A 13,025-nucleotide genomic window follows, 5' to 3' on the forward strand; every position below is an offset into this window, starting at 1 on the left:
AAAACTAATTACACAGTTTGGTCGAAATTGACGAGACGAATCTTTTGAGCCTAGTTAGTCCATAATTGGACAATATTTGTCAAATACAAACGAAAAAGCTACAGTATCGATTTTGCAAAATATTTTGGAACTAAACAAGGCCTAGTACAGTAGTACTCCTACTACACAGTAGTGACATGGCACCAGCAGTAGTACCGGCAGCAGTCAGCAGTCAGGGTCCTTTACATGTCAGCTACCTAGCTTTTTTCGTTGGATCCTATATAAAGGAACGTCTAGCGCGCAAGCTAGCGTAACAAATTGTAGGTAGCTGCAAAATCATAACCTACCTCCGATGGGATACAAATTTTTTCTTGCCAAAACATAAACTGTCGTTGGCACGTCTGCTGATGGCGAAACCCAATAGTAATACCTTTTATAATTTGTAGCTAGTAGTCTTGCACGGTTACACCCAAATCCGCACGTCAGCATAAAATATTGTCCAACCTACCGCCATCTCTTCCCCCTCCTCGTCTTCTTTTCTTGGTCCCCGCTAGCTGCAAACCATGCGGCATGCATGCAATTGCGCCCATGCACGGTTTCCTTAGCCTGAATTGAAGCCCTGAACAACAACAACAACAGGCAGCAGCATCTGAGCTGAGCAACTTGGAGATACACTGACTAGCCCACCATACCATCATGATGGCCACCAACTTCCTCAAGACGTACCAGCACCATCTCCACCACCACCACGACAACAAGCCGCAGTTCCCCCTTCCCAAGAAGAAGTTCGTCACCTACGCCGTCTACGCCCTCATCGCCGTCGTGCTCCTCTACCTCTTCGTCGACCCAGCAGCAGCTCCGCCTGCTGCGGCACCATCTGCTGCCACCACCAAGCCATCATCACTGGTGGAGGAGGAGCGGCCGGCGGCGACGCCGCCTTCTTATTACCAAGGACGACAAGCAACAGGAGGACACCGACACGCCGCCGCCGATGAAACATCATCGCGGATCATCAGTACTGCCACTGCACCGCCACCGCCACCGTGCGACTACTCCGACGGCGAGTGGGTGCCGGACGCACGCCCGCCGCTCTACAACGGCACGACCTGCGGCGCCATCAAGGACGACGGCCGGAGCTGCACGTTGAACGGGCGCGCGGACACCGGGTACGTCTACTGGCGGTGGCAGCCGCGGGGGTGCCACCTGCCGGACTTCTCCGCCGCCGACTTCCTCCGCTGGCTCCGCAACCGCCACATGGCCTTCGTCGGCGACTCGTTGGCGCGCAACCAGGCGGAGTCGCTCGTGTGCCTGCTCTCCTCGGCGTACGAGCCGGACCTCGTCCACCGCAGCGCCGACGGCAGGTTCCGGCGCTGGGTGTTCCGCGACCACAACGCCACCGTCTCCATCTTCTGGTCGCCGTTCCTGGTCAGCGGCGTCGAGAAGTCGGAGCGCGACGGCGTGCGCTACAACCAGGTGTTCCTCGACGCGTTCGACGAGCGCTGGATGTCGGAGCTCGCCGCCATCGACGCCGTCGTGATGTCCGCCGGCCAGTGGTTCCGGATCCCTAGCGTCTACCACGAGGGCGGCAGAGTCGTCGGCTGCCACGGCTGCGACGCGGCGGAGTTCAACGGCACCGGCGCCGTCGCCGAGGTCAGCTTCTTCCGCGCGTTCAGGGACGCCGTCCGACGGACGCTCGCCGAGGCCGCGCGGCGGCATCACGAGCAGCACAGCGACGGCGTCAAGCTGGTGGCGATGACCACGTTCTCGCCGTCGCACTTCGAGGGGCAGTGGAACGAGGGCGCGCCGTGCAAGAAGAAGGCCGACAGGGAGCTGGGGTACACCGAGACGGAGATGAGGAAGATCGTCGTGGAGGAGCTGGAGAAAGCGTCGTCGTCATCGTCGTTGTCGTCGTCGTCGTCGACTTCCCTGCGGTTCGCCGCAGTGGACGTGACGGCGCTGGCCAACCTGCGGCCGGACGGCCACCCGGGGCCGTACATGCGCAAGAACCCGTTCGCCGCCGGCAACACTACGGGTGGCCGGCCGCCGGTGCAGCACGATTGCTTGCACTGGTGCATGCCCGGGCCGGTCGACACGTTTAACCAGATACTGCTCCAAACCATCCTCCGCTAGCTCAAACGCTATATATATTTGCTAGCTCGATCTTGCATGTGTTCACTTCGTCCACGATCTGCATGAGAAACCGATCGATGCTGACTGTATATACTGCAAGTTTGTGAAACATTTACTTTTATGTTGAAAAGTTTTGTTTTAAAAATTTAACGAGCCCTCAACAATTACCACCATAGCTTACAATATGTAGCAACAGACCCTAGATAATTCAGCCATGCATGTACAGCAACTATATCACAATTATTACAACAATAATTCTTATCTACATACAAAACTAACTACATGGTGGCCAAACTAACCATGAGCTTGGAACTCTAGCATCCTTATTAGCTCTCTTCTCATCCATGCATCCTCTCTCAACTCTTCTCGCATCCATCTCAACTCCTATATATGTAGCCAGCCGATCATGCCTACCCAGCAATGAGGTGCCGCAGAATCTTCAAAAACTCATTGTCGTCGATTCCCTCCAACACCAAAATGCTCCGTTGCTGCCACCTCTTCACACGGGTTGTTCGCCGTCCACACATGCAGGCCTCGTTGATCTATTGTCCACGCTGGCACTGCCACGTAAAGCGGAAGGCATCTCCGAAGGGTTATTGACACAGTCTACAGTGCATGACTTAACAAGTTTAGCTAGAGAACCAAACTTTGACTTTGAGAGTTTGTAGATCTAAGTAGCACATAGTCACAAATTTAAGGACAACCAATGTCGTATTTGTCATTTGAACTCTTAATACTTCCTCCGTTGCAGAAAGTAATATAATTTTAGGTTTTACATAGGCCAGACTTTTTTAGGTATAGTTAAGTTTAATGAAAATAGTATCAAATTCACTATAAAAATATATTTTATATTTAATATAATGATATTTTACTTTGTATCATAAATTTTAGGTATTTTTTCATATATAATTAGTCAAACTTTACATTGCTCGACTCTTATAAAAGTGTGAATTACTTTTTTTTTTTGGACAAAGCAAATAATTTATTGACATTTGGGTAGAACTCTAGCTAGATTGTTTAATATATTATTAGCATAACATGAAATATATATGTAGCCTAATTATTATCTCTTTCGTACGTGATATCATTTCAAAAATGTCAAGTCACAGGGACTGCCCCGCGCGCACTAAATACAATGACAAAACTGCAAAAGCACTTAAACCACCCAGTACTAATAATGTCCTTACCCTCGTCTAATTTGGAAGTTTAGTTGCACGTACTGTGCTGTGGGTGGGGTCAGGAATGCACTAAAGTGTGTCCCGTTTCGTGGTCACTTTGAGGGTAAAAGAAATATTTGAAAGGTTAAGTGCTCCTACTCCCAACAGAATTTCGTGTAGGAACGATGTTTGCTTGAAAAATGACCCGCTACCCACTAATATAGAAATTATTTCTAGAGTTGAGTTATCTTGTTTTACTTGTTATTGAAATGTTAATATGATATTCATTTTTGTTTCCTGTGCACATAGCGAATGTCCAACTCTATCCTCACATATGAATATGGATCAGGAAGCTCTTGGTGTTTAAGTTATTTTTGTTAAATTGTGAAACTATTGTATGGATCTGTCTTACTAGAGAAGTACATAACTGTATAACTAAGGCCTTGTTTAGTTCCGTAAATTTTTTGGTTTTTAGAATTGTAGTATTTTTGTTTTTATTTGGCAATTATTGTCTAATTATAGATTAACTAGACTCAAAAGATTTATCTCGTGATTTACAGGCAAACTGTGTAATTAGTTTTTATTTTCGTCTATATTTAGTGTTTCATGCATGTGCCGCAAGATTCGATGTGACGAGGAATCTTGAAAAGTTTTTGGTTTTTGGGTAAACTAAATAAGGCCTAAAGTAATGTACAATGCAGGAGCTAAGGTTATCGAGGGTGATTGCATGCATCTCTATGTTATTCCATCTGTATCTATTGTGCATCCTCGCTGTTGGTTTGGATGATTCATCAGACATACTGCTATTATTGTTGTTTGTTTTGTTTGAATTTTGGATTTTCCTGTATGAAATTGAAGCGTAATGGACGGTTCTTTTAACTTCATTATTATATTGTTATATTTTTATGAGCCTTTCCTTTTATTTTTCTGAATGGTATTTGCATTTTTCAGAATTTTAATTACCATAACTTCATGGTCAAAATTCAGATTATTTATTTGGTAGCGATCTTTATTTAAAATTAGCTAATACAAGCACCTGCAGGCATGTTATTTAATACAATCACCGGCAGCACCTTTCAGGCATGAAGCACACAAACCCCAGCAGCACCTTTCCAGGCAACAAGCAAACAAACCAGTTTATACAAGAGTAAAATCCACCGTCGGTCCTTGAACTTGGCTGGCGGTGTCATTTAGGTCCCTAAACTTCTAAAGTGATATCTATGAGTCCATAAACTTGACATACGGTGTCATCTAAATCCCTAAACTTTCAAGGTAATCACCACATGTCTCTAAACTTGGCCGGTGGTGTCATTCCAGTCCCTGAACTTTCAAGGTCATGACTGCAGGTCCCTAAACTTGGCAAGCGGTATCATTCTTGTCCAAATATGGTCTAACCTACTCTATAAGTTGTTATGTGTAAATTAATCAAGCATTATTTATCTAATATTTATCATGAAAATATAAATTATATAAAATAATTTATATCAACAAAAAATAAATTAAAGTGTCAAAATAATTTACACCAACAAATATATTAGGTTTAAATTGAAGTATAAAAATAGTAAAATTAATTAAATATTTATATATCATTGATAGTATTACAAAATAATATTAAAATTCCTATATATAGTATTAAAAGTTTTCTCTATTAAAAGTTACTTCTAATTTTAGTATTATTTTTAAAATTTTAATAGTGTTATTATAAAAGTAACTTTTCTCTGTTATTAATATTATCACATTATTATTAAATATTTTAATACCATAATACTACTATTAAAAGTTTTAATACTATAATACTACTATTAAAGGTTAACTTTTCTCTGTTATTAATACTATCACAATATTATTAAATATTTTAATACCATAATACTACTATTAAAGTTTTAATACTATAATACTACTATTAAATGTTACTTCTATAATAACATTATTAAAAGTTTAAAATAATACTAATATTAGAAGTCACTTTTAATAGAGAAAACTTTTAATACTATAGGAATTTTAATATTATTTTGTAATACTATCAATGATACACAAATATTTAATTAATTTTACTATTTTTATACTTTAGTTTAAAGCTAATATATTTGTTATTGTAAATTAGTTTAATACTTTAATTTGTTTTTTATTGATGTATATTATTTTATATAATTTATATTTTCCTGATAAATATGAGATAAATAATGATTGATTAATTGACACATGTTGGATTCATGTTAGCTTATATAGAGTAGGTTAGACTATGTTTGGATAGGGATGATACCACTTGCTAAGTTTAGAGACATGTGGTGATCACTTTGAAAGTTCAAGGACTAGAATGACATCACTGGCCAAGTTTAGGAACATGTGGTGATTACTTTGAAAGTTCAGGGATCTAAATGACACAATCTGCCAAGTTTACAGACTCACAAATATCACTTTAGAAGTTTAGAGACCTAAATGACACCGCCGCCCAAATTCAAGGACCGGCGGTGCATTTTGCTCTTTATACAACGACCCGCTTCATTAACTATATCAATTCTATGTTCCACCAATCACGTGGATTTGGCACAAGCTAGCGTGGATTGGGTGGATGGAAGGGGATTAACGTATGTAATCCACGGGTGGAGCAGGTCACACGCATTTTGAATACACAATCATCCAAACAAATTAATTCTAATTATTCTCTCTCTTTCGTACTTGATACCATATTAAATATGTCCACTAGATACAGCAATGACAAAACTGCAAAAGCACTTAGGGCCAGTCTCAGTGGCTCGTTTCAATGCTCTGTTTCCAAAACAAATCCGCTGACAGGGCATCAATGAAACGAATAATGAAACAACCTCCACAATGCATGAGTTTCACCTTGACGTTTCCTAGGCTGGGCAAAGCATTTAATTACTGCAAAATGATTGGATCACATACAAGATGGTGAAACGATTTAGCCCTCAGTGGGGATTTCATCCCGTTTCATCGCATGGGAAACAACGCCCGCGAGGTTTCACCATGGTGAAACTACTTCCTTATCTCTCCTCTTCGTTTCATGCAAAAGGTAAAATTTTGCTGACATGGCACTATAATAAATATGCATGATATCTTGATGAAACCTCCACTGAGACTGGCCTTAAACCACCCATTATTAATTAACGACGTCCTCACACTCGTTTAATTTGGAAGTTTAGCTGCACGCGTACTGCAAGCCTACTACTTACTCCATCTGTTCTGAAATAGAGTGTATTCTGGCATTTGAAAGGTGTCTCCAAATATAATGTATTTGGGGGAAAAAAGATAATATTTACTTAAATAAAAATACAACTTGGATTACACTTTTTAATCATGTGGAATAGGATCAAATTTCAATAATTTAGGAAGTTAAATAAGGGTACATGTGTCTATTGCTCTCTCTCTTATTTTGTCTGAAAATAGACACAATACATTATATTTTAGAACGGAGGGAGTAATTATCATGTGGACGGTGTGGGTTTCAGAATAGACTAATAAAGTGTACGTGTCCCGTTTCGTGGTCACTTGGGGTTAAATAAATACTTGAAACTTAGGAAGTTAAATAAGGGTACATGTGTCTATTGCTCTCTCTCTTATTTTGTCTGAAAATAGCCACAATACATTATATTTCAGAACGGAGGGAGTAATTATCATGTGGACGGCGTGGGTTTTAGAATAGACTAATAAAGTGTACGTGTCCCGTTTCGTGGTCACTTGGGGTTAAAGAAATACTTGAAACTCTATTTGAAAGGTTAACGGCACCTACTCCCAACAGATTTCTATAGTTGTATTTTCTCTTAGCCACGGTTGGATACAGAACTACCCTTAAAAAATGGTTTTCATTAGCCCTCTATATATCGCATAACAACCTAGAGGCTGCTGTAATGTGACTTGTCTCTAAAAGTAAATGCAAAACAAATAATCATAATATTATTCAAATGAACTTTATACATTATTAAAGCTGCAGAATTCGAAGGGATGTACATGGTTTTGTAGTTGATGGCCTTTTATCCAAAATAGCTTAGGGTCCCAAGTATGTATATGTTTTGAATTCTTAGGTTAATTGATTTTTTTTTTCAAACGACATTCAATGGAGACCCGCTCTATATCGAAGTTATAGTGCACAATATCTAAAGCATCGTGGTTCAAACTAGTTTCATCCGAAATCATTTAGACATTGAAATTTTCAATACAAGATTTGTAAAAATAATAATATAGAAACATAGCATCCTACACTTGCCACATATATGTTAGTGTATGATACAGTGGTAGTAGGGTGCTCTCGGCAAGCAGAGCACACTAGCGAACGAATAATAGTAACATATAAAGTTAATATATTGTTATTATAAAGGTTTCATATTAGAAGAATCCTGGGAATAATTAGAATAGAGTAGTTCATCTTAGAAGAAAGTACCAACATGTAAATTTAATATATAGTATATTAGTTCGGCAGAAAGTATTGTTGGCTGATTTGTTGTGAGAGAAAAATACTGTTGAATAACTGATATATTTGGCTGATAAGCTCAAACGAATAATATAGGCGTTTTGCCTGATGAAGTTACATCCTATGATGATTTAGATTTTGCAACAATTGCATCAAAACAATAGAATTCGAAATGCCGAGTTCTTCTTTATGCATTTTTTTAAAGGCAGGACAATTATTAGTCTATTTTTCAGATATAAATATTATGTGCAAAAACTGCGAGCTTGTGACTAGTGTGTAGGCCTTGCGTTTTCTAAAAAGAGGCCGGAGGCTTAGGTAGAGTTGCACCGCGCGCCTACCACCCCTCGAGCCATTTTTGTCTATTTTTTTTTAAAAAAAATCCCCGCATAGGAATGTACTTGATTTGTGTTTGAATATATATGGGACAAGCTAGAGATGTAGCGATCACATTATATTAGTCATGATTATATCATTTCTTGTTATTATGATATATCATAGATTTCTTGTATTTAACATGGCATCACTTCATCAATCATCCTACTATAGACTCGTGAGTGGAGAGAAGGGGGCCTTCTTATTAGGCTCGACAACCATATGATGGGCCGCCATCGTGGTTGGATTGGAGGCCTTATTGCTGCCGGCTAACAACGGTATGTACTCCTTGGAAAGAAGCATATTGGAAGCAGATGGAGGCAGCTGATAGTGAATTTTATAGTATACTCCTATAGTACCCGTAAAGAAAGTTATTTTGGGCAAAGTTTAAGTCAAATATTGAAAATATAAATCATGAATAACTTTTAAGTTGTTGAGTTTCGAAATATCAAAACCATACGAATAGATATATCTTGGAAAATACTTCTATAAAAATATACATATATCATATTTTGATAAATATTTTTATAAAAATAAAGAGTCAAAGTTAGACTTTGAAAACCGTGTCATTGTCCTAAACGACTTTTTTTTATGTATGGAGGGAGTATTATATAAATGGAGATAGTTAACAGTGAATAAAGCAGATGGGAGCAGAAACAATATATTTTTATTTTTTTTCCCCGATCCGATCAAATGTGATGCTTGATTCACTTCCTACGCCGATTGGAAGGCGGAGGCAGATTTCCGACCTTCGGGTGCTGGATCAACGTGGCAGATCTCCGACCACCGGCTCGACGTGTGCAAAGGCAAATACTGTTGGCTGATTTGTTGTAAGAGAAAAATACTATTGAATAGCTGATAGATTCGGTTGATAAGCTGAAGCGAACAGGGGCGAAGCAGCGTGGAGCTCTGTGGCAGCAAAAGGAGTTTTTTTTCTACAAAAAGGAAATAGACAGAAAAAGGAGCTAGGAAGGCAGAAGGCTTCAGTGTGTGATTTTTTTTATTCTGATGTGAGACCCATATTACTTCCTTTGGTTGGATTTGGATTGGATTACGTGGCTATACACGAGTTCTTCCGTGCGATTGCAGATGCTCTAGTATATTTAGGCCTCCTTTAGTTACAAAAATTTTTGTAAAATGGATACTATAGTATTTTTGTTAGTATTTAACAAATATTGTTTAATTATCAACTAACTAGTTTTAAAAGATTCGTCTCGTAAATTAAGGTAAATTATATAATGAGTTATTTTTTATCTATATTTAGTGCTCCATGCATGTTCCGCAAGATTCGATGTGATAAGAAATCTTAAAAAAATTTTGCAAAAAGGAACTAAACAAGGCCTTAACAACGGTAATTAGAAGATCGAAACAACAGTAAATCATCGCAACAGCCTGTTTTGGAACTCTGTTAATGCTTGTTCATCATCTCACTCAGCCTCTGAATGAGTAAAAATGGAGCATCTATAATCTATCTATTCCTTCCTTCCTTGATGTACACAAAGAAAGAATAGGGCCGATACCAACTAGGTGCAGAGCTGGTTGCAGAGGTCGTTGATCCTGTCCTGCGACGCGTCCGCGGCCGACGCCACGACGTACGTCTGGTTCTTGCCGCCGGCGCAGACGACGGTGAGCGTGTTCTCCTGCAGCGTCCCCGTGCACGTGGTCGGCGACGCGTCGCACTTCCACCGCTTGGTGGGGACGCAGCTGAGGTAGTGGCACCACGGGCAGTGCTCGTTCGCGTTGTACCCACGGAACAGCAGCACGGTGGCCACCGTGAACCCGACGACGAGCAGCACGGCGGCGGCCAGCCACAGCACGTACTGGTACGTCTTGTGCTTGCGCTTCACCGAGACAACCGGAGGAGGAGTAGGCGCCGCCGCCGGTGGTTGCCCGTCAGGCTGTGCTGCTGCTGATACTCTTCTGTGCTGGGTGAGCCAGGCGAACTGCGGGCGGATGAAGAAGACGAAGCCGAGGAGGAAGCCCGAGATGAGGCCGCCGATGTGGGCGAAGTTGTCCACCCGGGGGAGGAGCCCCAGCGCCAGGTTCACCACGATCACCAGCACCAGTGTTACCAACGCTGCCACCTGAATGAATGAATGAAGAATTACATACAGATACAGCAAAGGCTCTTTTTGCAAAAGATGAAGATTAAGCTCATGGAAATGCATGTATATGTATACCTTGTTTGCGTAGAGTGACCAGTTTGTTATGAGTTCAGAGAGCATGGATCCAATGAGGCCGAACAGAGCACCGGAGGCCCCAACGGAGACGTTGGACTGTATGAAAAGAGCAGACATGAGGCTCCCGCCAAAACCAGAGATGAGGTACACCAGGCCGATCCTCACTGCATATTGCATTGCATCATAGGCATAAGTACTCGGCTGAAATGAAAATATATATGTTCCTTTTTTTTCTGTTTGGCGAACAGATTCGCGGATTTTCTACTGAAAGTTATCAATTTATCAGCATCTTGGATGCATAACGGAGTTCCAAGTGTGACTGAAAAGAATGCATCTGAAGTGCTAGTTTATTAAGGCTTTAAGCGAAGTTGGAATGAATAGTGGATTCAATAATTCAAAGACAGTAATATGTATGATCTGATTACTTACCAAACCCGAATTCTTGCTCTAGGCGTATGCCGATGATGACGAGGCAGAGCATGTTGATGAGGAGATGAACAACTCCGGCGTGGAGCCACATGCAAGTGATCAGACGCCATCCTTGGCGGCCATGGACGACCTTAGGCACATCGAGAGCCCCCATCTTCACTAACCTGGCATTGACATTGAGATGAAAATATATAATTATATTGTTTTCACTTTAGCCTCTGATGAGTACTGTACCTGAACGTACTGGTGGTATCACAAGAAATGAAATCTTCTTTTTTTTTCCAAGGAAAAAAGGAGTGAAGTGAAATTGTGAAAGTGAAACTCTAATTTTTATGTTGAGGTGAGAAATGCAATATGTGGTCATCCACCTACTCTTCTTTGACTTTGCAATGTGCCTTTTGTAGTCTAACGAAGATATCAGCACGCGTACAGAGAATAGAAAAATGGACAGGGAAATTTGAATCCTCCTGCAGCTAGCTAGCGTTCACCAAATCAGGCAGCCATAAGTGGCCAATCAAAGATACAGCAGTAATTAATTAGATAACAGAACTGGTACCGACTCCAAAGATTAATTTTGTGGTCAGAGAGAGTGTGTGTGTGTGAGAGAGCTAGCTAGACACGCCATACATTTAACATTTTGGGTTGGTTGGTTGACAAATCAAACCGGCCAAAGCAATTGCGGCTTGCTTTGCACAATGTCTATGCTTCATCAGTAACTGTCTGTCAGTTTCAGAGGAGGGCGTACATCGGCGTGGCCCAAAGTCAAATGACCAACTCAGCGAGGAAACTAGGGCTTTGCACAGAGCAGAACTGAACAGGGGCATGCAATGCAATGAAATGCAATTTGACAGACTGAACTCTGCTGATTGCTTCTTGGGTGTGCCCATACGTACTACAAGTATATACCATCATGATGAATAATCTGTAGGATTTGCTGGTTGATGCTTGCTTGTGCTAGCAAACCAAATGGTTTGCAGTTTGCCAAAACTCCCCCTTTGCAATTTAATTAACAGGGCCCAGGCATTGTAGTTGTAGCCGGCCGGCCAGCACCAAGTAAAAGTCTTATTAGTTTTTTACAGATACATCTAGTAAAGTTGTCATGTTTGGTATTGCCAGAATGAATAATCATGTTTCAACACAAGTAGCCTAGGAAGAATATGATATAGTAGGATGGTGCAAGCAAAGCAACCATGGCACAGCTAGCATTGGAATTTGGAATGGAATGGAAGAAAGAAACAAGGACAGAAAAGAAAGCAAGCGCGTGGTGTGTACGTACGTGGCGGAGGAGGGACCGAGGAGCGGGTTCTCGCGGAGCGGCTGGAAGGCGAAGCGGCCGAGGAAGCCGGCGGCGCAGTTGGAGTTGGAGTTGTGGCGGGGGCAGTCGTTGACGTACATGGTGACGAGGAAGATGGCGACGCAGGCCGCGGTGGCGGCCGAGACGAGCCACGGCGACCAACGCCGGTAGTAGGGCCGCGCCCTGATCACCTGCTGCTGCCGGTGGTGGTTGTGCGGATGCCTGGCGGCGGCGGCGGCGGCGGCGCTGGTGCTACTGGTAGGCAAGGAGGAGGAGGAGGAGGCGCCATGCTGCCGGTGGGAGTGGGAGTGGCCGGACAAGGAGGAGGGCCGCTCCACTAGCACCTGCACGTCGTCCTCGCCGCCGCCGCCGCCGCCCGCGGGCTTCATGGATGGATGCGTCGGCGGCGGGCGGTGGTGAGTTAGTCGTGCAACGGCGGCAGGCAGGGCCGGCCGGCGATGGTGGACGGATCTGTTTGTTGTTAGTTGTGCTGATATGATGGATGGCTGGTTGGGATTGATGATTAATTGTTGGAGAAGGCAAGAACAAGATAATTGATGGATGGAATTGGGCGGCCGGCTGGCCGGCGTTGGAAAAGGGAAAAGGGGGGGGGGGGGGGGGGGGGCGGGAGAGCGTGAGGAGGAAGGACACGAATCACTCGGATCGATCTGTAGCCTTGCCTGCCTGCCTGCCTGCTGGAAGGAAAGGAAAGGAAATAAGGAAGGAAGGCGTAGCAGAGGAGGAAGCAGGGCAGCTGCGCAGGTGAGCTAGACAAGACAGACTGCAGGAGCAGGAGAGAGCCACAACAAGGAAAAGAACATTTGACAGTCTCTCTCATAACAAATCAACGAATAGTTATAGCTTTTTAGATAAGAGGATAAGTGAATAGGCGGCTCGAAGCTTTTCTTCCTTCCTCTGAGACCTTGACAGACTGCTTCTTCAATTCCGTGATTGATTGCTTCCTTGTGTTACTCCTGTATATATATATATATATATATATATATATATTCACCCAAAAATAGGAGTATACATACAATTGCTGCAAGATTTTAGTA

The 13,025-nt window shown here is 42.5% G+C and overlaps 2 protein-coding genes across 2 annotated transcripts; one reads left to right on the plus strand and one right to left on the minus strand.

Moving 5' to 3' along the window:
- LOC8086034 (protein ALTERED XYLOGLUCAN 4) lies at positions 320-2,294 on the plus strand. The gene has a single exon (XM_002450016.2). It carries the CDS (start codon positions 676-678, stop codon positions 2,107-2,109), a length of 1,434 nt encoding a protein of 477 aa, XP_002450061.1. The 5' UTR covers positions 320-675; the 3' UTR covers positions 2,110-2,294.
- Positions 9,400-12,736, minus strand: LOC8076372 (RHOMBOID-like protein 2). The gene is made up of 4 exons (XM_021460919.1): positions 11,953-12,736; positions 10,677-10,840; positions 10,248-10,411; positions 9,400-10,151 (listed from the first exon to the last, which is right to left on the minus strand). Exons 1-4 carry the CDS (start codon positions 12,357-12,359, stop codon positions 9,591-9,593), a joined length of 1,296 nt encoding a protein of 431 aa, XP_021316594.1. The 5' UTR covers positions 12,360-12,736; the 3' UTR covers positions 9,400-9,590.

The sequence above is a fragment of the Sorghum bicolor genome, chromosome 5 (genome assembly GCF_000003195.3).
Source record: "Sorghum bicolor cultivar BTx623 chromosome 5, Sorghum_bicolor_NCBIv3, whole genome shotgun sequence".
Lineage (NCBI taxonomy): Eukaryota > Viridiplantae > Streptophyta > Magnoliopsida > Poales > Poaceae > Sorghum > Sorghum bicolor.